Source organism: Puma concolor, chromosome A2 (assembly GCF_028749965.1).
Source record: "Puma concolor isolate L17-30 chromosome A2, mPumCon1.1.hap2, whole genome shotgun sequence".
Taxonomy (NCBI): domain Eukaryota; kingdom Metazoa; phylum Chordata; class Mammalia; order Carnivora; family Felidae; genus Puma; species Puma concolor.
The window spans coordinates 95,857,324-95,885,022 of record NC_141668.1 but is presented as its reverse complement, the minus strand read 5'-3'; the positions used below and the strand labels follow the sequence as shown (position 1 = coordinate 95,885,022).

At 43.9% G+C, this 27,699-nt stretch overlaps 2 protein-coding genes across 12 annotated transcripts in view; one reads left to right on the top strand and one right to left on the bottom strand.

Annotated features, from left to right (window-relative positions):
- The window catches only part of LOC147583347 (uncharacterized), a 131,687-nt gene that overhangs the window by 97,098 nt on the left and 6,890 nt on the right, over positions 1-27,699 (top strand). The window contains exon 7 of one of the 9 annotated variants that reach the window (XR_015248120.1): positions 5,015-9,149. The exons of the other annotated variants lie outside the window; for them this stretch is intronic. The gene's annotated coding sequence lies outside the window, so the exon portion shown is untranslated. Of the gene's footprint in view, positions 1-5,014; positions 9,150-27,699 lie in introns of those variants that run through there. 9 annotated transcript variants of the gene reach the window in all.
- Positions 3,110-27,699, bottom strand: part of POU6F2 (POU class 6 homeobox 2) — a 494,159-nt gene continuing 469,569 nt past the window's right edge. For all 3 annotated transcript variants that reach the window (XM_086697003.1, XM_086697004.1, XM_086697002.1), the window contains 3 exons: positions 17,563-17,731; positions 7,907-8,075; positions 3,110-4,376 (listed from right to left, as the gene is read on the bottom strand). In XM_086697003.1, coding sequence (XP_086553129.1) covers positions 3,872-4,376; positions 7,907-8,075; positions 17,563-17,731 — 843 coding nt within the window. In that variant the 3' untranslated portion in view covers positions 3,110-3,871. The remainder of the gene's footprint in view (positions 4,377-7,906; positions 8,076-17,562; positions 17,732-27,699) is intronic.

Sequence of the window (27,699 nt, the reverse complement as noted above, 5' to 3'; positions counted from 1 at the left end):
TCCAGTTTGGCTTCTTGGTCACAAGTCCATCATGTCAACTTCTCATCATGATGATTTTTTCAAAACAACCCAGTTGGTTTTCCTGCCCTCCTTCCTGCTGCCTGCCCCACGCATGGAGAGGCAGCTCTCTGTGGTGCCTCATCAGTGACCCTGGTGACCAGTCTAGATCACAGCACGTAGGACAAAAACAAAAAAAAATCACTTTCTTAATAACAAATAAACAAATGTGCCTCACATAATTTCAAGTTGAAGACAAGCAAACCACGTGACGAAAAGCTCATTACAAAATGTTATCCAAACAGATTTTACAGTCAAACATTGAAATGAAAATCAATTTCCTTTTTCTCCATTTTTTTAAGCTTGGTCATTAACTGGGTACAAGTAGAGTGCTGAGGTAAAACATTGATGAACAGTTTGTATTTCTTTTTTTTTTCTTAAAATAGGAACAGTTTAGTATTGCAAGATTGTCAGCAACATTTAAGCCATATCTATACAATGTGCATATACCTACAAATACTGAGCTTTGGTCCAGCGTAGAGAAGATGAGCAAAGGCATTTTACAATTTCTTTTTGGTTATAGCTTGAGTTCTTTGATACGCCTCTACTTGGTTTTCTTTTTTCCTAGCTCCTTTTGCTGTTTTGTTCTCTCTTTTGTGGGGTGTGTGTGTGTGTGTGTGTGCGCGCGCATGTGCGTGTGTATGGTGTGATTACAACATATAGAAACCAAAACCTTGCAAATGCAATTAAAACTCTCAGCGGTTCAAAATGGTTTTTTTGGTTGAAAAAGAAGAAAAAAGCCCACAAACAAGTGTGAAATATAACATTGGTCATTTTTCGTTCTCATCAAACCATGAAGGAAATGAAGCTGACCGTGATTTAAGAATATGTAAGAAAAATATTGAAGCTTGGAATACAATCACGTGTGCCCGAAGTGGCTTTTATTTTTTGTTAGTGGCAACCTTAACCTTCAGTTCATGGGAACATAAAAGACGCTTAAGTGCTGTTGGCATATGAAGTTGTTACAAGTGGAAATAAGAAATGTCATAATAAAAATTAAGCAGTAGGTGAGGTCCCGAAGACTTACAAGTCACACAATATAATTTATATTCCTAAGAATTTGTTCAGGCACCTTTTTATGCCTTGTAGCAAAAAATTCATCTGTAAAAAATTAATATAAGAAGCATTACAACACCTTATAAATAATTTATAAAACAATACAAAATTATAAAACTATAAAAAAAATCACTGCACATGAATGGTTTTACGACTGTGGGATGAATATATTTCTTTTTTATTCCACTCTGGAAGATCACTTTTATTTTTTATTTTCACTGTCCTAGTTATCCCCTCCCAATTATAGATCTCCGAACGGAGCAGGCCTTATGCAGCAGCTGCTGGCATATGTTTACACATTTAGCATCCGTTATATGTCCGCTTGTTAACTTCTCTTCCTGGGGAGCTTTTCTTGACGGAATTTGGAGCAGGTCCTAGGAGAATACAAAATCTGTTTAATTGATACGTTTTGGATTTCTGGGTTGTTGGTGTTTGTGCGGTGGATTTGGTGGTGGCGAAATGGGTGCCGTGATGTCGTTGGCATTGAAGATCAAGTTAGCCGTGGTCCATTAGCCGTGGTCCAGTTAGCATCAGACTGGTCCAGTGGAAACACCTTCACAGGCGAATGATGCCACTTGCAGGATTTCTTTCTGAGTTTCCTTGCTGGTGGCCTCCTGACTACTGAGTGAATCATGAGCCGTCTGGGAGGGGGGTGGGGTGGAGACGCTCATACCATTGCACTGACATCACCAGCCTAGGGGCCGACAGAAGAAACTCAAACTCCCACGGGGGAGGGAGTGTGTTAGGGAAAGAAGATAACATTTCTCTTCAGTCGGGCAACTTGAGGGTTTTGTTTTTTCTTTCATAATTTACTTCTACAGAGCACATGAGTGTGATTAGTAATTAACTATTCAGGAACATTTGCATCTAGACGGTGTGCACATCGGTGGTTCTCTTTGCCAGCTCCTTTGACTGAACACATTTTGCCTATACCTGCGGGATCCGGGTGTCCACCTGCCCAGCCATCCTCGCCTCTCACCCTTTCCTTCTGGCTTACTAGGTTATTTTGGCCCACCGATCTTTTGAGTAAGTAATTCATTTTGAAAAATGAATTAATCCCCTAGTTCTAATGGTGAAGGCTATTCTGCTGTGTTAGACAAGCCGCTTCTAGATTTTTTTCCTTCTAGTGGAGGCACTTGATTGCTACAACTTCTTTTCCCCTCAAGAACCCAGCCCCCAATTCCAATTGTTTAAATTTGTCTTCTTTCTGCTCTATTTGTATATCCCAGGAACAACTGCTCCCCCCCTGAAAAGAGTCTGCCATCCCTACTGGAATGAAAATAGTAGCAGAAAAGATGGGATTTACAGGATACATGATGGCCTTTAATGATCCAGTCACAATCCCTTTCTTTTTGGCCTGTTTTCTTTGTGTGTGTGCATATGGGTGTGTGCATGCTATATGTGTGTTTTGACTGAAATCTTGAGACATTTCTTTGGCTATCAGACCTCTGAGAGAAATTGCTTTGCACAGAAGCATAACATAGATGTAAGTATTGAACCAAATGTGCATGTTTATATTTATGCACATTTATGCATGTTTATGTTTATATTACAAAATTGGTTTTGGTCAGGTCTCCATGTACGTGGCCAACAGACTGAGAAAAATCCCAAGCTCTGGTGTGGACAGTGAGTACAATTATAGCTTATGCCAGTGTTGACAGTTCATCGAGCAAAGCCCTCGTTATTTTGGAGTCTCTCCTGCATTTCACCGGGATCTGAGTGGAAAGGACACGGTTCCCACTCTGTGGCCCTCCAGCAGACCCTGGAGGCCACATGTGAGGGAGATGGAGAAATGGAGGAAAAATGAGAAATGCGGGCTCCATTTTCTTTTCTCAAACCCACAAGTCATAGTGAGAAGAAAGCAATGAATGCTTTGGCACACGATCCAGGATGTCGCCCCCTCCCCCCCCCCCAAAAAAAACCCCACAAACAAAAAGAGAAAAGAACGCCCCACCCTCAATGAAAACCAACAGTGAGCCTCACATAATGGCTTCAACGATGGCACCCACACCACAGGTGGGGACAGAGATGGGTAAGATGGGAGAAATCAGGCTTCTTATTTTTCCTTTAAGTACAAATGTAAAAATTCCTAACTCAACTTTACACGCAGAGAAGAGTAGACCAACGATCGCGTTTGCAATGCCGTGTTTCTGACTTTGGTTAATAGGTTTCATAGTGAAATCAGCACTTAGAACCTGAAAGAATGCAGTCCCTAGTCCCTCCTCCAGGTGGCAGGCTTGTATTCGCTTTGAACAGATAAAAGTTTTTGTTGGTTTTTTTTTTTGTTTTTTTGTTTTTTGTTTCTGTTTCTGTTTTTGTTTTTTTGTTTTTTTTTTGGTTTAGTTGTTTTTCTTTTTCCTTAAAATGTGTTCACATTTTCATAATGTACAGAAAAAGGTATGTGGTTATTTGGTTTGCTTTAAGTCCGTTAAAAAATTGGCTTTGGGGGGAGAGGGGTGGGGGAGGGGACTATCCTACCGCACACACCTGCGGCGGGGTGTGTGCCTTGTTTAAAAATTTTCAAAAATTGTTTTTTTTTTCTTTTTGGAAAACCAATGGACACGTATAAACCATTCCGTCCACTTGGTAGTGTCCTTAGTCCTTTACTTACAAGGGTGATGACTGGAGCTAGTTTTCAATTTTATTTTCAATTTATTGTTATTATTATTAATTATTATTCTCAATTATGGTCTGCGGAGTCCAAAGGGTGGAGTTTCGTTTCTGTGGGTTTTGCTTCTGATTCTGGGCGGGCGTCTCTTTAGGAGTTTTCTTCCAGAGAGTCTGTTAAGGGCTCCAGAGGGACGGCCGTGGCCGGCTCGTGCTGTTTTAAGCGTTTAATTGTGTTCTTCAGGGCTTGCCTCTTATTGCAGAACCAAACTCTAACTACCTCCCGGTCATAGTTCAGCTTCTCGGCAATTTCGGTCATTTCCTGCCCAGAGGGGTGTGTGTTCTTCTCAAAGTGGGCATTGAGGATCTCAAGGGCCTGGGGTGTGAAGGAGGTGCGCCGCTTGCGCTTTTTGGACGGTTCGCTCCCGATAAACTCGGTCAGGTTCTGCATACCTGCTCGATGGCGGGCCTCAGCCTCAGCCATCCACCGCTCAAGCACCGGCTTGATCTTCTGGGCACTTTTAGGGGTGATGTCCAGCTTTTCAAACCTGGCAGGATACAAAAGGCCAGGGTTCAGTTTGGCTGTCAGACTGCTAGCTATAGTGTTCTCTTGGGCTTCCTGTGGTAGGAAAAAGTGGCTTCTCAGGATGGTGTGTCTGGGGGGAGAATTGAGAAAGAACAGTCTTACACTGAGTCCTCTGCCAGGGTGGGCCTCCTGCCTGCCTGCCTGCCTGACTGCCTGGCAGAGCGAATTCACTCCAGATTAGCAGCCAGCTCAAGTAGCCGACCCCGCTCAAGCCAGCGCGCCCCCCTCCCCGCATGCTTCATGCCCCCATGCAGCCCGCACAGCCACGCGGATGGAGGTGAGGAAGGGTGCAGACCACAGGACACACGAGCCATCATGATGGGAACAGACACAACTCGCAGATCTTTTTCCCCCCGTGCACCCTGGACAGCTGAGCTTTCACGCTGATCGTGCCGGCCACATTTCCCCCTCCTCAGAATCCTCAAGGCAAAGATGAACACCAGGCAGCGGCATCCGAGCCGACAGCTGCCGTGGCCTTCCATTTGAAATGATTCTTTTTAGGTTTCACGGTTCATTTTCCTTAAACTCCCCCCACCGACTCGGTTAGGCAAATGTTATAGCTGTTCCTTACCATAGTTGGTTGATGGCAACTGGAACGCGTTTCTTTTACGGCTTTCTTTTCATCTCTGCGTATGTCTTATTTTAATCTCTCTCTCTCTCTCTCTCTCTCTCTGTCTCTCCCTTCCCCTCGCCCCTTCTCTGTCTCAGGTAACCAACAATTTGCACCATATGTAAGTTAACAACATGTGCCCCTTTCAGGTGAAACACAGCCCGTGGCTACTTTACTGTTGGACTCAAACAGACGGACACCTTGTAATTGCCACGAACACCCCCCTCCCTGGATGTGCTAAGGCCACGTCGTGCCTTTTGAACACTGTCCAGTGTAATGGTGTACTTTTGCACCAGGGTATCAAGCTGTGTTTAATGTGGGATATCTGCACACTGTACTTGAGTGATACCATTTTCTGTAAATGAGCTCTTCTATGTATCAACTGCCATCAGCACTCCTCTGCTACGCTGATTTTTAAAAAATGAGAAGCATCTTGGATGAAATTATATAGAGTGTTTTAAGAGGTCATCATGGTGGCAAATCAGACTCACTCTCCATGAAATATACCAAAGGACCACTTGCTTTTATTTGCTTGTTTGTTCTACATCCAAATTCACAGCCCTCCAGCATGACAACTCGGGATACACAGATCCTCTCTTGGATCCTCTCTGGCTACACTCTTTTTAAGTGGTCAGTGTGTTGAAAGACAACCGTCTGACTGCAGAGCCCATCTTATTACAATAGTCTGTTCTCATAGAGCTAAAATGAACCTGCGTTGGCCAGTCAGAGTATGTTCTATAAGGACGCTTGCAGAAGAAAACAAAAGGATAGTCTTCTTTTATGGGCCATAATCTTATCTTTGACAGTGAATTTTAGATATTGTGATAGCAGGCAAACAGTGTCAAGGTTTAATTGGATTTCCATAGCATGACCTTCCATGTATGGTTCGAGGAGTTATTTATTTATTTAAAAAACAAAACAAAACAAAACAAAAAAACACCAACCAACTTCCACTACTGATCAAAGGGGGAAGAGGTACGTTTTGCTTTTAATGTAAAAGGAACTAATCATCTAATATCATTTAATGAGCTTGGCCCCTGAGGTACGCTCCCCCAGAGCTCCAACTGCCGTGGTAATTTGCCACATACCACATTTTACCATCATTCACCATGAAAGCCCCAGAGTTTAAACTCTTGATGGCGTGACAACAGGCTCTAGGGATAAAGCTTGCATTCGGGATGCAGGGACACACCTGGGGTGCCCAGTGTGTTGGTGGTGTTTCCTCCTCTGTGTCTCTGACCAGGAGGGGCTCATCAAAGCCATGCCTGGGAGTCACTGTAGCTCGTAAGTGACACCTGGGTGAGCAGGCTCGAATGCAGATTCCTTCCCACCCCTTAAAATGAACCTGAATTGTTCCAATGTCAGATCATGGTCTCTTTCAAAACTTTCATTTTTTTTCTCTTGGTAGTTAGCTCCTAGAACTGGCTCACCAAAACACTAGGAGCTAGAGAAAGGCTGTAAAGTCAAGGCATCTGACATATTCTGTTATCCAGTGAATTCCAGGGGTCTCTCTCTTTTTCATCAGCCATGGCTTTCTTGGCTTCCCCTGGGGAAGACTTTAGAAATCAACATATTTGATTGGAGTGCCCTAGGCACACTATGTGCTCTGGTGGAAAACATTAGATGGCACTTAAACCAATAAAAGGAAATCACGTTTTAGGACTAAAAATAAGCCAAAGAGGACGTTAGCAAAAATAACAAATTGGCAACAACTTAAAAACCTGTAGCTGCCTTTATCGCGGGGCCGTCAAGATGAAACAAAATTAATGTTTCCCGACAGGGAGCCACAGTATTCATATCATTGATGCCGCTTGTTAGTGTTGATGTTTCTGTACATGTTGTTTGGAATAACATATACAAGCCTTGAAACAAATTTCCCAGCAGTAGTAGTATCCTTGTATAGACTGAATAAAGGTTATTTTCTACAGGGAGGTATCTTATAAGAAAAAACAGTAGGGGAGACCATGGAAGTGAGAGGATCCTATGGCGCTTTTTGTATTTAACAACAATCAATGGGTTTTATGGAAAATCATTGAGCAAAATGTGAGCTGCAAGCTACTACCCCATACTGATGTTATTTATAACCTTAGTCTTAAACTGCAGGAAAAGTACACTTCCGTCCTTTGGGGAATACATTAAAAGTATAAAGAGCAGATAAAAAGACAGCATTTCATGGATCACCAAGAACAAAATCCACTTAAATGAGTTTAGAGTTGGTTTCTTGGCTTTTCCTGATGGAGGAGGACTCATAAGGCATTGCCCAAGAGGAAAAAGCTCTTACAGAAGTGCCTTTGTTACCTCATGCATAAACATGGGATTAGCGCGACACACACATGCATGCACGGGGTCTGCTTCTGGCGGCTTGACCCAGATCAACTTGAACACAACCAAGGCTGGATGCTTGTCATTTATGTATGTATTTATTTTGGAGGGGTGGGGACAGGTGAGGCCAGATTCTCACTACCCCTGCCTGCGCCGCGTAAAGCAGCGTCTTCTTTGAAAAATGTGCTTTTAGAGTTGTGTCTGGGAAGGCAATGCTACTGCATTCCTCGGCGGTCACGAGACGGTTAATTTTCTTTTTAAGGTGTTTTTTCTTGGAAGAATCCTGAGAGCCATCCCTGGGCAGAAATGGTGGGAACGGCAGCTTTATGACATTCGCTCAGGACGCCTGTCTGCAGACAGGAGACCGTGGCTCTCAGCCTCACAGGAGGGTGGGGAGATCCAGAAGGAAGCTCCTGGCCCGAGGTGGGGTACTTCCAATGAGACCGCCTTCTTTGTGAGTTGACAGGAGTTATCAAGCCAGGACCCCAAATTTGCTTCAGCACCTTCGTTTCCATCAGTGTCACCAATTCCAACATGTAAGCGCCCCAAACTCAGTCCCCATACTCTACCCCTCCAGCTCTGCCCACCCGAAGAAGAAAAGCTGAGCCATGAGGACAAACGAGGCCCAGGCCGGCCAGGAGAGGTGACAGCATGTGGGCACGGGTTACCTGCAGATGGCCGACTGGCTGTACGCGGGGCCCTCTGTAGCACTGAGAGCCTGTCCCACCTGAGTCTGGGTCAGGCCAAGGGACAGGCGCCGGATTTTAAAAGCTTTGGCAAATTCTCGGATCTCCTCCAGATTAACCCCATCCACCTCACCCGCTGCCGTTTGAGGATCTGTGGAGATGTTTTTAAAAATAGGATCAATACGTCAACACACATCCAAGTAATATCTGTTTATCACGGCTTCTAAGAAAGTGGCTCTCTTTGATAGCAGAGTGGTGGGGAAACCAACATTGTCCAGTGTTCCCTGTGTGTCCCACGTGAGGCACCCAAGACCCCATCTTCGAGCCATCACACCTCCACAAATCATCCTTCGGATGTTTCTTTCCCGGGAAAATGCCCCAGGAAGCTCACACCGCCGCTTTCACAATACAAGAGCATGCTCCCTTGGGGTTCACAAGTAACAGTCAGGGCAGGAAGGCACTAGCTATGGGATGCAACTCCATTTTGCCCATAAAGATGTTCAAATATTGTGCGAAACTACAAACATGGAAAGGCTTCAATTTGAAATGTCTTAATTGGATTCTTTAGGGCTAAAAATTGCCCTTGGAAAAAATAGCATTTTGTGTTTTTCCTTCACCGGATCACCACTGCTGTCAGGCTAACAGATGGTAATGCTGTCTAATTTCTTATGTTCACATTAGCCCCTCAGAAGACCATGCTTATGAAGCTGTGAGACGAATATTATCTTTTTTTTGTTCTCCGATAGCAGTTTACTGACATGATGCCTTTGTCCCCTAAAAGGGCACATGATAAAAAATGCCTACTGCAAGAAGGCTCCTTTGGTGCCGGAGAACGCGGTCAATTTAGGACTTATCAAGGGAAACGACACAACAGCTGGAGAACGAACCCCCCCTTCCCGCTACTGATCCCCGGATAAATGATAAATGAAAGCAAACGCCAGGCTGGAGACAGCATGGGTTGGGGATAGGGGAAGATTTCAAAGTGCTGTTCGATCCTGCCTGGAGCGAAGCCGCTCTCCCCGCCAGCTGACTCTATTGTTCTCCACCTCATTCCTTGGACTTAGGTGAAAAGTTTTTCTCTTCCTCTTTCTGCACAATAATCCATCAATTTCAGTAAATTCAAGCACTTGTCAAGGGACTGTGGTGGACTAGATTAGTCTTCTGGGCTCAGGGCTACAGAAACTCCTGTTCTCATGAAGAGAAATAAACATTTGCATTTCAAGGGCCAAGTTTTCAAAGACTTTTAAATAAACATGCTAATATCTGCGGGGGGGGGGGGGGGGGCTTGGAGCTTTGGGTACAGATGGTCATTACAGGGGAAATGGACTCTGTCTATAGAATCAGCAATATAGGTATGCACCGTACCTTCTTTATGTTCACATTTGTACAACCCCTGTAGAATTTTTACGTGTTGTTCATCATAATTTTGTTCAAGGAAAGATTGAAAAGTGGTACAAGGTACAAGCACGATGGACAGTCTCTAAGTATTTCTTAAGTGACTCCTGGGAGTCCTAATGAGTGTTAAGAGGGAGCTAGAGAAACAGGAGGGGAGTTGCGGTCTCTAAGGACTTTATAGTCTGTAGGGGGTTGGGACTTAATATTATGAATGAGAAACAATTGGAGAAAAAGACCAGGCTGAGTATAATCAAGAACTATTGGTGTGACCCCTGCCGCAGAATTTACAGAGAAGGGAGAGGTGGTAGGAGGGAGGATTCATCTGGGTCATGCCCAATGGGCAGCTTTCAGAGAATGAAGGGGCCATATTCTGGGGAGGTGGGCACAGAATGCAGGCCAAGAGCGTTGGACTTTATGGGCTGGGGAGCTCGTGCTAGGAGCGAAGAACATTTTCAGTGTAGGACATTGAGGATCTATGTCCCTGGGCAGGGGCAGGGCCCAGGGGCAGTCCCTGGGCAGTGACTATACAAATCTTGCTTTTTCTCCTTGGTTAAAGAAAGGCTTGTTTGGGTTGTCCTCGTGAGAGGCTGCCCTCTGGATCTTAAGTCCCATCAGCACCGCAGCCTGGAGCGACTCCGAGAGTTTGCTAAGGACTCTGGGAAGCCAAGTCCACACACCCAGCAGCCTGGAGCCTCTTCTCTCATTTCTTCATTTAAACATTCCTAGAGCAGAAGTTGCAAATGAGCAGCTTGCACATCAAACTCAGCTTTCCTAGAGCTTACGGTTTTTTGGAATTGCCAACATTTAAACATTGGGAGATTGCTAAAGAAAAAAAAAACACCTCTATGGTTTATGTTCATTTGAATAGAAGTTTGGCTGCTCCAGCCTCCGTTTGCACTTAACTTGGGAACAGTCAGCTAGAACTGGTTCTGGCTGCCCTGAGAGCCCCTCCTCCTCATTTGCAGCCCTCCTTAGACCTGCTGCCTGGCTCAGCCGGTTTTGTGACTCTGCTGCGTTTAGAGTGTGCATTCCCAGTGGGGTGGAAATTGGTTCTGGGGTGGTGGTGGGGTGGGGGGGAAGGTGGAAGAGTCTTAGATTGGACAATAGTTGTGGCCACCCCAAGGGCCGTGGTACATAAACAGAACAGATGTGCAGTATATCTGTGATATTAACGGTCCACGGAGGAAGGAGGGCAACTAGGACAGAAAAGCACAAATGCTGGAGCGGGGGGGAGGTGCCTGGGTGGCTCAGTTGGTTAAGTGACCGACTTTAATTTCGGCTCAGGTCACAATCTCCTGGTTTGTGAGTTCTAGCCCCGCATGGAGCTCTCTGCTGTGAGTGCAGAGCCCATTTTGGATCCTCTGTCCCAGTCTCCGTCTGCCCCTCCCCCACTTGCAGCCCCCCCCTTCTCAAAAATAAATATTCATTTTTATATTTAAATAGGGTGGGAAGTGAAGGTTCAAAACCGAGGGTGGAAAATAGGAAGCTGGAAACTTTCCTTGTAACAATGTGACCTTTGGGATGGTGCTTTTCTTAAAAGGTGACTAGGGGTCACCTGATGGGGCCCAGGACATGCATTTTGAACAAGTACCACAGGTGATTCTGATGCAGGGGATCCACGGAGCCCACAGACAGGGGCCTTCTCTCTGTTTCTGGCCTGCCCGCATCTGGGCATCTCGCCCTCTGCACACAGCTATCTTCTCTTGACCCCTTTACCATCATTATTCACCAGATGCCACTACCGTCCCACCTGTGTAAGAGTGACCAGCCACAAAGGCCCTGTGAGGGGGGGCCCCTGGGTAGGTGCCCCATCCTCGCACTCCCTGACACCCCCCCCCCCCCCCCCGTTAGTGTAGTCTGGAGTTAGGGAGAAGAGTTTTCCTCTGAGCAAAGCTAACTAGTCCTTGTGGGAAGTAAATTTGTTGCCCAATATTGGCTCCATCTTTAGATGAACAGGAATCAATGGAGTAAGGCAGCACGTGAGGGGCGGGCCTTTAACCGGCAAGAGTATGGAGCTTCAGCCCCTGGCCCCGGGCCAACACCAGATTTAGCTTGGTGGTGCCAGGCAGGTTTGTGACTTGGGTTGCAATTTTATGTAAATGCATTCTATCTTATTTCTTCCCTTCCCCTGCTGCCTTTCATGCTTATGTCTCTTTACTGGTTCCTTGAGACCAGCAACTAAATCTATGTGTGTGCCAGATTACTGACAATGACCGGAGTTGAACAGAAAGCTGTGAACTCTTGCTCTCGGGCCCCAAGCGACGTTGTGCCGCTTCTCAAAACCTTCGCTGTAAAGCTCAGAGATGTGAGCACCTGCCCCGCCGAGCCCAGTGTCTTCCATGGGGCTCCAAACACGCTCTCATCACACCAGGAGGCTGAGCTCCTTCCTTCTGTCACACACATTTCCACTCTAGTCTTTTTCTGGTTCTACTTCTAGGGCTGATGAGCTAGGAATGGTGAAATTGAAACTGCATGATGGTCTGTTGGATAAAGCCCAGGGAGAGGAAATCAGTTATCTCCTTGTTTGTGTACTTTGTTAATTGCTGGAGATGGGCTACCTGGTTTTCTCCATATTACTGTTCTTACCCATAAAATCAGATGGTAAAATAAATTATTACAGTTTTTTTCCATGGGTCAAGTCTATGAAGGTCTCCCCATCCAAAGGAGAGGCCACCCTGGGACAAAAATGTGGGACTTGTTTTCACACTTTGGGAGAATTCATTAGATGGTGTCTGTAAGGTATCTTGAATTAATAAAAAAAATGATTTTTTTTTTTGGATCCTAAAGTTTCTATCTTAAACTCTTGAGGATTCCCACCCCCTGGTCCACTGTTGGAACAGTTCACCTTCCTTAAGGGGTATATACTTTTCTATTTGAGAAGGGAAAACAAGAGGAATGTGGTAAATGGAAGCTTCCCTGGAATGTCACTTCAGCTGTCAGCCTGGCTCAGAGGCTGACATTCCATCTTGGGATAGGTCTGGCTTTCCCTCGTCCAGTCTCCTGGCCCTGAGAGGTTGGGTTAATTTCAAGGATGAATCTGAGGCCACCTTGATGGCCACCCCTCTGAGGGATCTCTCAGATCCCTCCCAGGTGGATTCAGCACCGGAGCAACTCAGTCTGGGCCTTCTCTGCACTGAGGAGGAAGAGGAACCTTTCATAGAAGTTGGCTCAGGTTTGGGGCGCCTGGATGGCTCAGTAGGATAAGCGTCCGACTTCGGCTCACGTCATGATCTCGCGGTCCGTGAGTTTGAGCCCCACGTCGGGCTCTGTGCCGACAGCCCAGAGCCTGGAGCCTGCTTTGGATTCTGTCTCCTTCTCTCTCTGCCCCTCCCCACTTGTGCTCTCTCTGTCTCTCAAAAATAAATAAATGTAAAAAAAAAAAAAAATTAAAAAGAAGTTTGCTCAGGTTAAGTCAACCCAATATATTAAGTACAGGGTCAGAAAGCAACAGTAGTAATTGCCAGGGTCCATCCTGAGTCTCACCCTTTGCTATGGAGGAGCCAGAAGATCAACCTCTATAGAGATTAACTGGCCTAGAGATTGAGAATAAACTGGCATTGAAAATTGGCAGTGATTCCTAAGTATAATGATGATGTTTCCCAAATCGAATCTGGGATGCAAGGGCTGAAGAGCACAAGATCTTTATGGGAACTAAATGCAAATTGGGTGAAAACAGATCTGTTCTGCAGACCCTGGTTGTAGGGTCACTGGGTCCATACTGAACTGAGTGCTAAGGATGGACCAGCAGAGATGTTTTGTTTTGCTTTTCAACTTTAGCTCCCTCCACCAGTTAATGTGAACATCAGCGTAAGGGGCTGCTGACTGGGTTGAGCAGCCACCGTCCATCAGCATCATGCTTTCACAACCTCTGCTTGTGGGATTTTTATATACAAGATATGCAACTTTAAAGAAGCTGCCAAGTATGAATTAACTGTCTTATGTAAACATCCATCTGGTTCTTAATGTTATTCTCACAGCGGATAATGGGCATATTTACCAAATATTTCTGAGAAATAAACCATTTGAGAATGTGCAAGGTAATGTGGGGGAACAGTTTAATATGCAATATGGTGACTTCATTGTGGAAAATGGTGTGAATTGTGATCATGGGAATCAGGGGTGCCTACAAGCCATCACCATACGTCTTTATGTTCCCTTTATAGTTTGTTTTTTATGGGATTAGCCCATAGTACTTTGCTGTCTAAAAATCAAATTTGCAGGCCAGGGCTTCAAAACATGTGTACTGTAAAACAAAACAAAACCAAACTCAGCAAAGAATAAAAAGACCGAAATCTACCTATTTTTAAACAATATTGTGTAAATCTTGAGCCAATTTGGGACATTTGTCAAGTCATTTGTTTGACTCTGTTAGACTTTCCAAAAGCCCTGCTTATAGACTGTATTTACATCTGGTGACTGTGGAGAACAAGCAAGGTTTAACACAGGATAAGCTGTATAGGTCCCGTGAACAGATACTGTGCAGATGTTCTGAGCTCAGATGTGGTGTTCTTTGCACACGAAGATCCTGTGATCATTGCTAAGGCATTCACTCTGTATTCTTTTGCCTGGAGTGGGGAAGATTTTTGGGTGATTTTTGGTTCTGTTTTATCTAGAACAATGGCAAGTTGCCCGCACTATGGTGACAATCTTTGACCGTGATGTGGGAGGGTTCATTGACCAAGGTTTTGACCATAGGTTCAAATCCAGTTTGACTTGGTTCATACAATGGCCTTAATCTCTTGGAGGGATTTGTTGATTAACCATCAAACTCAATTCAAGGATTATTAACTCTAGCAAGTCCTTCTGTTCTGTCTCAACCTCTAAAACTTAGTTAACTCTCTATTATATTGCCATAGTCCCTATTCACGCGTCGATCGTAGCTTTCATTTATCTTTATTGTACCTGCATTTCTTTGTTACCAGTTCATGACCTCCCTCAGTGCAGGGAGCACATCTTGCTTACTTTTGCTTTCTTGATTTCTATTGCTGTGCTTCGTATATACATGGTGCTCAATATGTGTTTTTATATTTAAGTTGACAGCCTCTGATTAAAACACCCTTTTATTCTCCTGTAATTTAACCTGCATAACAACTACATCTGAACGGGGTTGGGTCTTTCCAAATTATCCTATCTGCAGATTTGGTGAAGTTTCATCTCAGACAAAAGTAATTTAAAATGGGTAGTTCATGCTTGGATATAAATTTCAAAATATGCATAATGTCTAGCTTAGGGAAAAGCCTGTGCTTCAATTGTGGGGCATGGGTCCAGGCTTTTTAAAAGTTATTTGAAGACTATTTAGGTGATATGATATATATTGTCGTTCAAATTTCACTGGATAAAATTTATGTGTAAACATCTTATTTTTTAAGGCAGCTGTACTGTGTAGCATGTGTATGGCCCATTGAGTCAGACTATTTGGGTTATCATCCTGGCCATGCCACCCATTGGATTGGTCACACCAAGTGCCACAGTCTTACAACCAAGACTGAATGTGGTCCCTCTGACAGTAGATGGCCAAGATGGGTTGTAGTTTTAGGATCTATTTGATGTCAGTTACAAGATCTGAAAGTGAGGATTTCTATTACCTCATTATGAATATTAAAATGAAGTTCAGAGGGGTGCCTGGGTGGCGCAGTCGGTTAAGCGTCCGACTTCAGCCAGGTCATGATCTCCCGGTCCGTGAGTTCGAGCCCCGCGTCAGGCTCTGGGCTGATGGCTCAGAGCCTGGAGCCTGTTTCCGATTCTGGGTCTCCCTCTCTCTCTGCCCCTCCCCTGTTCATGCTCTGTCTCTCTCTGTCCCAAAAATAAATAAACGTTGAAAAAAAAAATTTAAAAAAAAATAAAAAAAAAAAAAATGAAGTTCAGAGTGTTGAAAGTGCTTGGAAAGCCCTACTTTACAAATGAAGTCTTAAACAGAGATTTCCTGGGGTAATCAGCATTAGAGAAATGCTCCGTGTATCATTCATTGTGTAGTTGGGTTTTGAGACAGAAAGAAATTAATTAGACAACGTGCTCAAAATCCATAGCAATTGTAAACCCGTTACTGAACCTCTCATATATCTGCCAGAGAAGCCTCATCATTTAGGCTCTGCATATGAGTTTGGAGTTTCCTGCCTCAACTGCCTATGGCAAAGGAGTCTCTATTTCCATTCTTTATATTTCATATCAAGATATGTAATATGGGTCACTTATACACCTAGAACTTACATGTCCCATTGGCAACTGTACAACTGAAATTCCATCTGTCCCATGAAGTAGTTCTATTACTGATTTCTGAAAAAGGCTAATCCTTTCCCTCCCAGTTTGAGACAAGTGGCTAGAGAGAATCCAGAGTCATCCATTCATCTGTGTGTTCATCCATTCGTTCACCTCTCTAGTCTTCTAACGTGACTGAGTGTCTACATTGTGTAAAATCCTGTATTTGCGGGATGGTTTGTACTTTACTGTATCATTTTTTTTTTTTTTTCAACGTTTATTTATTTTTGGGACAGAGAGAGACAGAGCATGAACGGGGGAGGGGCAGAGAGAGAGGGAGACACAGAATCGGAAACAGGCTCCAGGCTCTGAGCCATCAGCCCAGAGCCCGACGCGGGGCTCGAACTCACGGACCGCGAGATCGTGACCTGGCTGAAGTCGGACGCTTAACCGACTGCGCCACCCAGGCGCCCCATTTACTGTATCATATTTAATGTATTTCTTCTCTAGAAGATGTTTGGTCTCAGTTCCTTTTCTTTCAGGACCAAAGCTTAATAGCCTATCCTAAAGTTATGACCTTGATGCTATTTACAAATAGAGTATTTTGCGTAAACTTAGGTGGAATATCAACTTTGAATGACGCTGAAATCTTGTCTGGCAACACTGTGATGAGGAGTGTCTTTATTGGGGAAAATCTGGCTATAATTAGATTAATTGTATCTATGATTTTATTCAAGTAAGACTGGAGTTTCTGGCCCAAACGACAGTGTTTGTATATTTAAATATTTAAAAATAACTGGTTGATGGTAAACTCTGTGTGTACCCCGAAACTCTGTTTGATGTTGACCAATATTTGAGACCAAGAGCCTCCAGGCTAGTCCCCTGAAGTTCCTGGGCATTTTAATATCTCCCCATAATTCCTCATTCTCTTCTCCATATAATTCTCCATATAATCATCCATGTAATTGAATATATATATATATACGTATGCATACACATACATATATTCATATATATATTCTTTTTTGGGGGGAAGGATTGCTTGTATGGGGAGGGCGTGGAAACCCTCTATTTTGCTTTGCATTACAGATGATATGTGAGGATCCCCACTGTTCCTATTATGACAAGTCATTTATGACACTTGACCAAACACAGATACTCACATGTGTCCTTATTTTATGCACAGATGTCTATGCAGTGCTTCAGCTCTTTAAACCTATAATTACTAGATTTTTGGCTCCTGGAGAATTATAATCTAAGTGTGCATTCTGTGATTTTTTAATATATGAGTAAAAATTGCACGAAAGGTGAACATCTAACATCAAATCGGGCCATGGTCCCTTTCATCTTAGTAAGTTTTGATTTGCATGTGATCCATACGCCGTCTTTACCTGGGGCCAAATACCATTTCTAAAAATTATATGTATATATGTGGAAGCCGACTTGCAGGCTTATTTTATTTTATGAATGGTTGTTCAGAGATTTCTTATCCGATTCTGGTCCATGCAGCTTCCCCCACATGCCACTGGAGCCAGTTCAGTGTGCACACACACCCGCCCGCCCACAGGCACGCTCTCTTTTATTTCCTCTGACACCTACAAATAGGATGGCAGGGGACTTCAAACACACAGAAAAGCAGCTTGACCTGCTGGCTGAGCGCCTGTTGTTGGTTATTTCAGTTCTGAGCTCTGTGGCTCACGCCCTGCAAGCTGATCAGTTTCTCCCTTCTGAAGTGGCAGGACTGACTCAGCACATCAGAAAGCACTTGAGGTGGAAATCAGCCCCTACGTGTGCGCATCGAGGTGGGTGTGCTTTGGGGGAGCCCTCTGGCCCCGGGCATGGACCGTATTCCAGCATTGGCCTAGGAGGGCCAGGAAATTCCTCTTTGATGTTGAAAGAGCAAGAGAAAGAGGGAGGGACGGAGGGAGGGAGGGGGGCAGAGAGAAAGAAGGAGGGGAGAGAGAGAGAGAGAGAGAGAGAACGGAAGGCATTGCAGATAGGCAACAAGAAGGCCACCATGATTTAACCGAGCCAGAAAGGATACTTACTGCTGACTAACTGGCCCACGCTCAAAGCTGAAGAAGAGGAGGATGAGGAGGAAGAAGAGGAAGCCTGCCGGACTGGGCTTTGAGACATGGATGCTTGGCTGTGAGCCAGGTGCAGAAGGCTGCTTTGGGAGGCTGCTTGACCCACTGACGTCTGGGAGGGTTGGTGGAGCTACATGGGAGGGGGGGGGGATGTAAAAAAAATACACACATGAGTGAAAAATCAGGGGGGGTGGAAATGCCAGGGAACAGAAGTTTCGTCTGGGGTTGAATCATTGTTATTTCCAAGAATATATACTTCTCAGGAACAGTGTAAACTCCACACAACAGGCAGGATTTTTTTTTTTTTTTTTTGTATATAATATGTTGCTGCTTGCTTGACAGGCATTTTATTAGTAATCCTAAATATATTATTAATTCCCTACTTGGCTTGCTGGAGCACCCAATTTTCTACATTTCTCGACCAAGGCATGTGGCTGGACTCTTTTTGCCTGTTCACACAATTACAGAGCACTTGACAGGTTTCTTTCTCAAGTATGTACGGATGAAATACAATGCTCGCAATGACCTCGGAGTGTGGAACTTGGTCTTAAAGGTGTGGCTGCGCTCAACCATTTTGTCTTACGTAACTGGTATTTTTAGGAAAGTTCCCATTTAGGCTGAGTGTGAACTGACTACGGGGACTTTCTGCTCCCCCGGATCAAAGAGTCTGGCTGGGAAAAACGTTCTCTGATGTCCTATAGGAAACTGAGAGAAGCTAGGGCGGCCAGGACAAAAATATCTAGTAATATTTGTAGCTTTCAGTTGTCACTTTCTTACTCCATGCCACCCTGTGTTAAGGACTTTCATGCCCTTGCTCATATCAGCCTGTGAAGTGGGTGTTGTTTTGACCTCTCTTTTGCAGACAAAGAAGCCGGAGCTCTGAGAGGTTAAAGGGTTTTTATACATTCATCCAGTAGGTGTGGAGGAGCTGGTATCTGGACACATGAAGCCTGACCCTGGGGCTCAAGCTTTTAGTCACAAGGCCACAAGCAAGAATTAACTTAATTTTCAGAATTTAGTGTGCCTGGAGAAAGGCTGTCTTTATGTCCATTTATTCATGACTCCTTTACAGCTCATCAAAGGCCGGTGGTTCTGAGCAGTGAGAGAAGTCCAGCCGAGGAGAGGAAGGTTAGAGGAAAGAGAAATGATTGCAGGTACCAGGTCCCCTTGGAGACCCAGGAGGGGTCTCTCTCCTTGCGGGTGTTGCCTCCCAGAAAGCAGACACTCAGGGCAGCTCAAGATCCTAGACAGGTGCACCATCAGCCTCAGCCACTGCCCTCTTTGTGACGGGAGATAGCACTTCTTGGTTTACAAACTGCCTTCATGGCCATCATCACACGCACAGAAGTGTAGCAGAGTTTTTATAAAAGGAAGTCAGGCTGGGAGTAGAATCAAGTCAGGCCCCAATCTTTGACCGCCTTCTCAGTATCTGATAGCCAGCCTGGGACATTTCAGATTGACATTTGTCACTGCTTTCCCTGTGTGTGTGTGTGTGTGTGTGTGTATGCATTCAGTTTTTCATTCAATTTTATCAAGATCTAATTTATACATGATGAAGTATGCCCATTTCAAGCATACAGCTTGATGAGTTTTATCAAATAGGTACATCTATAAAACCACCATCACATCAAGATATAGAACCTTCCATCCCATCATTCCGTAAAGTTCCCTAATCCCCTTTACAATCAGTTTCCCCCCAGTGCCCAGTTCTAGACAACCACTGTCCCACTTTCTGTCACAACGGACTCATTTGGCATGATTCTAAAAATGGGATCATGCAGTATGTACCCTTTTTTTTTTTAACCTGGCTTTTTTTGCTTGGATACTGTTTTTAAGGTTCATTTCATTGCATGTGTCAGCAGCATTGTCTCTTCTTATCACCGAGTAGTAGGTATAGTATATATTGGTAGTGTATGTATCTATATTTATATGGATGTCTCTGCCACAAGTTCTTTATCCATTCATCTGTGGATGGACATTTGTGTTGTTGCCAGTTTGGGGCTATTATGAATAAAGCGGTCATAAACATTTATGTACAAGTCTTTGTGCATACTTGTGTTTTCGTTTCTCTTATGTAAATACCTAGGAGTGGAACTATGAAAGTATCGCCTCATACTATACATACATGTTGAACTTTTTAAAGAAAGCACCAACCTGATTTCCAATGGTTGTAGCACGTCATATTCCCACAAGCAATATATGAAAATTCCAGCTGCTCTATATCCTTGCCAACGCTTGGGATTCGTCAGTCTTTTAAATCCCCTAATGTGTTTGTAACCATCAGCTAATGTTTTACCTTCAAAGAACTGTTATTAAGGTGCTACTTTGGACATGTGCATAAAGAGCTATTTCCCCTTCTCGTCCCTCATGGTGATGCTCTGGCTCCCTGGATTCACATGACAACCCTATGCAGCAGCTATGCCTAGCACGAAGATGAGGAGTAAATGCCTGGCCCAAGATCATGGGGTCTGGAACACATTAGAATCCAGGCTATCACTCATAGCTCATGGCTCTTTCCACGATGCCATTCTGTCTCCCATCAGAATTGCTTGCAGTTACATTTCAAGTGAACATCCTCATTGTTACTGAATTGTGCTAAGTGGAGACTGGATTGTGAACAAAGATAGTCATAATTGACATGGAACCCAAATTAATATGCATCAAGCATCTGCCCAAAGTAATTAGCCAATCTGCTGAGCACATAATCAACAATTGAATCCAGTAACTTTTATTCTGTAGGGACACATATTAAAGATGAAATCTATTTTTAATTTGCTTAATAAAATGTGATGGATATTTGCATGTCAGTCTAGCCCTTCTAACTTATTGAGTTGTCCTTCCAAATATTGTTACTTGACAAAAGCTTTTCACAGTTTTGAGTCACTGAATCATGAGATAGTCTTCTGTCTTTACCATTCCATCAATATTTTATTGGCCCTGGGTGTGGTAAAGCACCATCAAGGAACTGGGTAAGACAATAATCAATTAAATTTTTTCTTTCTCAGGCACAACTCAGTAGAGAAAAAAATTAGTGGGCTGCAATCTCACGAAGGAATCAAAAAGCAAACTAGGGCTTATGCATTAAGCTATGCAGAAGAAGAAATTCAGGAAGAAAATTAAATAGTTCTTTTAAGAGCTCGTTCTATGTCCACACAGAGAATGAGATGAATCTAAGATATTTAAGAATCTAACAAAGATATATTTCTTCCAAAGTAAATAAGCACTTTTAAAAGACACCGGGGTTCTGTTTTCCCTCCAAAGTTCAACCAGACAGTATGGAAAAACTAATAAAAATCCTGAAAAGTTCTTACTTGTCAAGAATCAAGATTATATAAGCAGTAGCGTCTTTAATGGAACCCACATATCTCATTCCAGTGGCCAGTGTAAACATGTATCTAATTCTAGAATCACTTGTAAGCCCATGGGGCTCCTGGGTGGCTCAGTCGGTTAAGCGTCCGACTTCGGCTCGGATCACAACCTCATCATTCATGGGTTCGAGCCCCGTGTTGGGCTCTGTGCTGACAGCTCAGAGCCTGGAGCCTGCTTTAGATTCTGTGTCCTCTCTCTGCCCCTCCCCTGCTCCCTCTCTCTCTCTCTCTCTCTCAAAAATAAATACACATTAAAAAAAAATTAGAATCACCTGTAAGTCCAGATAGGCTAGCCTTTTGTACATGCCAAAATGAGCCCAGAGATTGACCCTCTTTTACAACTTCTTCCCTCAGAAAAAGAGGATGGTAGAGGGACCACTTCTGTTACTTCCCATCTCTAAAATTGTAATTCTTCCAGGTAAGTGACCAAAAAATAACCTTATCTGTGATATTCTTAGTTTAGTGATTTTGATGCATTAATCTTTAGAAATATTGTGGTTAAACTATATGTATCAAATAAGAAAAGGGAAAGCAGAGATTTAAGCCACTTCCTGAAACAACTCTGGGATTCAATATAAAACTTTAATAGACTTTACATAGGCAGCATTAGAAAAATGTTATTTAATGAGATTTAATGATGTTGTTTTTCAGACACTGACTTAAATCTGAAAATCATGCATTACTTGTAGCGCATAATTGGCAAAAGAAATAGGTGTATAAATGCCTCAAACATGACTGGCCATAAAAATTGGAATCGTTTAAAAAAAAAACATTGGAATAGTTTCCCAAAAGAAAGTGCAGGGAATTAGGGACAAGCTAGAAGCCTGAAGGAAAAACGATTCCTTTCCCTTCCTGGAGAGAAAGGGAAACGTAAGAAGCTTTTATGAAGGCCAATGTTTGGTTCTATTGTCTTGCTCTTGAGAGTCTGACTATATGGATACCATATGGCTACCATTTATGGGATACTTCCCATGTGTCTTTGCATATACTTTTAAATCTTGGCATTAGCCCTCTTCATTCGGTATCGGTGTTGTCATTACAGAAGAAGCAACAGACTTAAAAAGGCCGCATGGCCTACCTGGGGTCATACGGCAGGTATAAGCGGGCTTTGAAGCCAAGGAAGTCTGACCCAGGCGCCAGCCCTCCTTCCTGTAGGCACGCGGCCACCCTACTCCTGTCTACCACTGTAGACAGCGATGAGTCAGGGAGACGGCAGGCAGCTCTAACTGGGCGGCGTGGAAGCAAATGAGATGTGCTCAAATTGGTTACGGTGAGCCACACCGGGAGAGCTGATCGGCGCAAATGTAGATGGTGATCTATCATCTTGAACATATCTGTTTTGTTCAATATGACAATGTAAGTATTTTTTGAGTTCAGGATTCTTTTCTACAGGTCCCGAAGTATTTAAAATGTCATATTTTTAAAGGAAACATGGTAGTCACAGGTGGCGAGAGCATGATGATTTTGGTGTAGTTGGGACACATCTCAAGTGGAGTTGCCTACAGACTGTCCTTTGCCTGATCAGTCCCGCTTATCTGTAGTACCCGAAAGTTACTTTACTCAGTCAGTATCATGTTCATCTGACCATATTTTCTATATATTCACTTTACCCTCACTTCACTGCCTAAAGGGGCTGGAATTTATTTCCATCTAAGTTCCAATAATCACTTTCTTGCCTTTTATTGAGCTGTATGTAAGTCAGATGTAAGTAGGCTGTGTTATGGGCTGAAATGTGTCCCACCCCAAATTCATGTGCTAAAGTCCTAACCTCCAGTATCTCAGAATGTGACTATAATTGGACATCAGTTCTTCAACGAGGTAATTAACTTAAAATGAGGTCAGTAAGGTGGGGCTTCATCCAGTGTGACTGGTGTCCTTAAAAGAAGAGATTAGGACACAGACTGGTATAGAGGGAAGCCCATGTGAGGACACAGGATGCTAAAGGACACCTGCAAGCCAAGGAGAGAGGCCTCAGGAGAAGGCATCTGTGTTGACACAGTGACCTTGGGCTTCTAGCTTCCAGAACCGTGAGACCATAAATTTCACCCTCTCTCTCTGTGGCCCTTTGTTATGGCAGCCCAAGCGGTCTCGTACAGGCTGAGAGCACAGACTCAACAAAAAAGGAGAGGGAAGGGGGCAGTTGATATTAGCCCGGGGCTTTGCATTACCCGGGGAATGAGGAAGGAACGTCCATCTTGCACAGGAAATGACACACAGGAAAGAACAGGATTCCTGTTGCCTTTCAGAGGCGGCCTTTGTGGGTTTGTTTGTGTTGGTTGGAATTGCTGGGTGTTTAATGTATTCAGCAAAAGTAAATTCAAGTGTGAGCACGTTTCCCAGACTTTGTTGTTTTCTGTGCCACTGGTCCCCATATAGCTTCCATGTGTCGCACAGTCTATCCTCCATAACGTTTTAGTTCCTGGAATAAAGCACCTTCTAATTAAATCCACAATTGCCATAAAAATAAGTGGAGGTGACAAGTGTCTTGGAAAATGGAATGAAGTGTAGAATGTGCTAGACAAGTTGGAAAAATGAATGCATATAAACAGTAAAATTCAAATGGGATTAAATAGAGATTAACTTGGGGGAGAGAAAATCTCTCCAATTACGCCAAGGCAAAATGGAGCAGGTCTGGCCTTTTACAAATGGGAGGGAGCCATAATGAACCACAGGCTAAATCCCCATGTGGTACAATGAGAACGTGAACAGAACCCCAAGGGTTCCGGCAGAAGCGAGAGCATGTAGGGGGACATCATGATTCTCCCTCCCCGTGCTGGTTGGCATTTTTCCAAGTGTGTGCTGTGTACCTTATAATAGTTTGAAGAGAAATTAAGTCAGTGGGTCTCAAGATTTAGCTTTTGTCAGAATCACCTGGAAGGGCTGTTAAAACACAGATCATGCGCCCCCACCCTCGCCCAGAGTGTCTGATGCATTCGGTCTGGGATGGGGCTCAGGAATTTGCATTTCTAACAAGTTTCCAGGTGAAGCTGATGGTTGGGGGACCACAAGAGGTTTTGGAAGGAGCTTCTCTTCGAAAAAGGGTAAAGGAAGTGGATTTATTATGTCCAGAGAAGAGAAGCCAGAGCCCAGATTTAGTAAGAACCTTCAAGAACGAGGAGGATGTAATGTATGCCTGAGTGTTACTGAGGAGCTCACTCTACTGTGGGTAGCACAGGAGCTCCGGTGTTAGATGTGCGAAGGTTTAGGGTTTACATCAGGTCAGGCTAACTTGAAACATTTTGAGGGCCTGAAACCTGACATTCAGTGGAGATTTGAATTATCTTTTGGAAAGTTTGAAAAAAGCAAAAAGGGAGCTATCCTTTTGGTAGGGTCCTGGAGACTCTCTGGATTTTCCTTCTAGTTCTCTCTGTGACCTTGAAAGAGCTCTTTAACCTAAGCAGGAAGAAGCCCAGGTATTAGACTCCTTCAGACACTTCCTGTCTGCAAGAGAGTTGAGTACAGTGGGCTCAAGAAAGAGGGCTGATAGCAGCATCCCTCACACCAGGCCCTGTGAGGCTGGGAGGAGGTGTGGAGGGCAGGATGGGGGCAAGATTTAGGGGAGACATCCAGACACAGGCAGGGAAGGCCACCATGGTCCTAAAACAAGCCTGAGACACACAACCGGGGCTCTTCAGAGACAGAGCAGGGCAGCAAATGAGGGACTAGATGTAGTTGAGATAATAAGGTGAGAGAGTGCTGCGAGAGGAAGGTGCTGACATTCCGGAGAGAGATGAATAAAGAAGGCAGTGCTGTGTGGAAGCTCTTCTCAAGCTTGCCTAGAGGCGTTAACATGGAACATACTGGAAACTGACAGAACACACGGAATTGGAAAGGCACAGAAGGGCCTGAGCTGGGCCGCTCTGGAAGCATGGCTCTGGGATGCTGGAGAGGAAAACTCCATTAATTGGGCAGCAATTAAACCTAACACAATTGACTGAGCACCCACCACGGGCAGAGTCTGGAATGAGGCCGCCATTCTGGCTCCTGCCTTTCAGGTACAGAGTCCTAACAACAGCACAGCTGATGAAAATGAATAGAGCAGGGGGAAAGCAGAGCTGAGAGAACAATGCAGGGAAGCTTCAAGAAGGAGGCATCCTGGATGGAAGGATGGTGGCTGGAGCTCTCCAGAAGGAGAAGGTGGGAAAGGCATTCCAGGCCAGGGCACAGCATGTGCAGAGAGCTTGTTGGCTGGGCTTGACAGGGAGTGACAAGGGGAGACCAGAAGGACGAGATGCCCAGTTGTGTGGCTGGAAGGTCAAAGGGCTGTTTTGTTGAAGTCACTGATATGCATTTCATCCATCTAGGAAAACGCCACCCTGGTAGGTGGAAATGCCTCATTTATGTCTCATTCTGGGTGGTTCCAAGAAAAAAAAATTGGGAACCACGGATTCAGGCAGGGGCTGAGAAGAGTGGTTGATTTTCAAAAACAGGTAAGGGAGTACATGTTGTATTTACTTGGGGAAAAAAATGGATGGATTTGGATAATCAGATGGCATTCTGGGGAGTCAATTTATTTTATTTTTATTAACACATTTTTTTTATGTTTATTTATTTTTGAGAGAGAGACAGAGCATGAGTAGGGAAGGGGTGTAGAGAGAGGGAGACACAGAATCCAAAGCAGGCTCCAGGTTCTGAGCTGTCAACACAGAGCCCGACGTGGGACTTGAACCCTCGAACTGAGAGATCATGACCTGAGCTGAAGTCGGATGCTTAACCAACTGAGCCACCCAAGCGCCTCAGGGAGTCAATTTAAATGAATTACTTTCTTTTGGTTTCCTGTTAACACCAAGATTACTTTTTGAGGAGAAATTGAGTGTTTTCATAGATGGCAGTCTCCAAGCATTATAGCTATGGCATTTAATTTCTGGAAAATTTCCCCGCTTTGATTTTCCAAATTGCAACATTTTTTTTTCCTTTCAAATGTCTCCCACTACCTTCTGCTGGAATTTAGTCAAGGGAAGAATAAATATACACAAAAATGACGTCTGTGCTGCTTATGGAGAAGTTATGAGTTCACGGTCACAGGGTAGGAAGGGCAACCTGGGGGATCTGGGACACTCTCCCTTTGGTGGGAGAGTTTACCATAATTCACCAGCGCTGCAGGGTCCCATGGAGGGAACAAAAGGTTACTTTCAAGCTCCACCAAATATTTGTAGTAAGTAGTTTCTTTTCTTTTTTTTTTTTTTATGCACAGAAACATACTTCCATCTTTCTGTCTCTTCTTTTATCTAGTCTTTTTCTGAATTTTATTCTCTTGAACTGCTCCCCAAGAATCTCTGATGTGATTCTGTGAAAGTTATATGTAGGGCTATCGAATCTTGGTATATTTTTTTAAAATATTTTGTTTGCATTTCAGATGGTCACTTTGCAGGGTCTCAATCTTTTATCATTGGAATAAAGCATCATCAGGAGCAGTTGATGGGCGACTCTTAGATCTTCAGGTTCCTTTAGTTAACGGTAGGCAGATGTTAGAATGAAATTGAAGATGCAATTATTTTTATTAAGTTAAAACAAATCACCCCAGGTTGTCTGGTCCAAGGGCTGTGTGCTTCACTCCACTGAAGTGAACTCCCTTCTGAGTGTTGAGTCAGGGAACTTTCTGTTCCTGTAATTTATGGCGTATTTTACTGTTGGAACCATGCTCTTGTGAGATCAAGCATTTGTCATAAATCACATGAAAAAATAAATTGAGAAACTTCTCTACTGTATGATAGAAATCCTTTATTTTTTAGTGGTTGTCTGTATTATATTTCTTCAATGTAAAGGGTTATATTTAAAGAAAAAATTGAAGACCACTATCCTTATACCTCGAGCTCTGAGCTTTTTACTTTTGGACTCTTGGGCATTTTATGATCCGCTATCCTCAGAATCCCAGCTTTTATATCCAGGACTCAGACTAGTGCACCTCCTGTCGATTCACCCAACTTGTTAACTTTACTATATGCTCCAAGGTGTTTCAAATTGTTTCAGAGCTGATGCCAAGAAGAAAGAGTAGTAGTCCTGCATTTATTTCTACCATTTCCTGATATTTCTGACCAGGTTCACCATTGGTTCCCTTGATCTTTCTGGGACTAGACTAGACCACTGGCACTTGCCCGGGGAGTGCCTGCAGTGACTTGGGGAGATTCTGGACGGTTCGGATGTCACTCTTTTCCAGCTGTGCTCATGTGTTCTCTCCATATGCACATACATGAGGGAGGCATGTGTATGTACGTCGAGGACAGTCCGGATCTCTGGGATGTTGGTTGTAACTGATACAAATTGGATTTGCAAGGCATCCCCTCCACACACAAGGGCCTGGCTGTTTCTTCCCAATGGCTAGGACTCCAATTCTACAGTGAAGAAGATGGTCATGGTGGTTAGACCAGCAGAGGACAAGATGATCCCGTAGCGAAAATGAAGTTTGCTCTAGGGACCAACAGGTGTGGTGTGAGAATGTTCCTGAGGTGCATCTGTGCTCATGAGAGGGACTGTGGCAAGGGATCAACGACATTTACTTTGGGCAAGGAGTGGAGGAATGGCGCCATCATTTGCCATTTCTTGGCTATGTCCTTCTCCTGGAATAAAACTGCATTGCCTCAAATCTAGGGCCGCAATTGTATGTAACTGGTAGAGTCTATCACCGAAACACTCTCCTCTGACATCCAAGGTGAGGATGAGAGCTACTTTGTATTAAATGTTAATGATTTATAATTAATTCATCACCTTCGTGGCAATTTACAACTTGGCT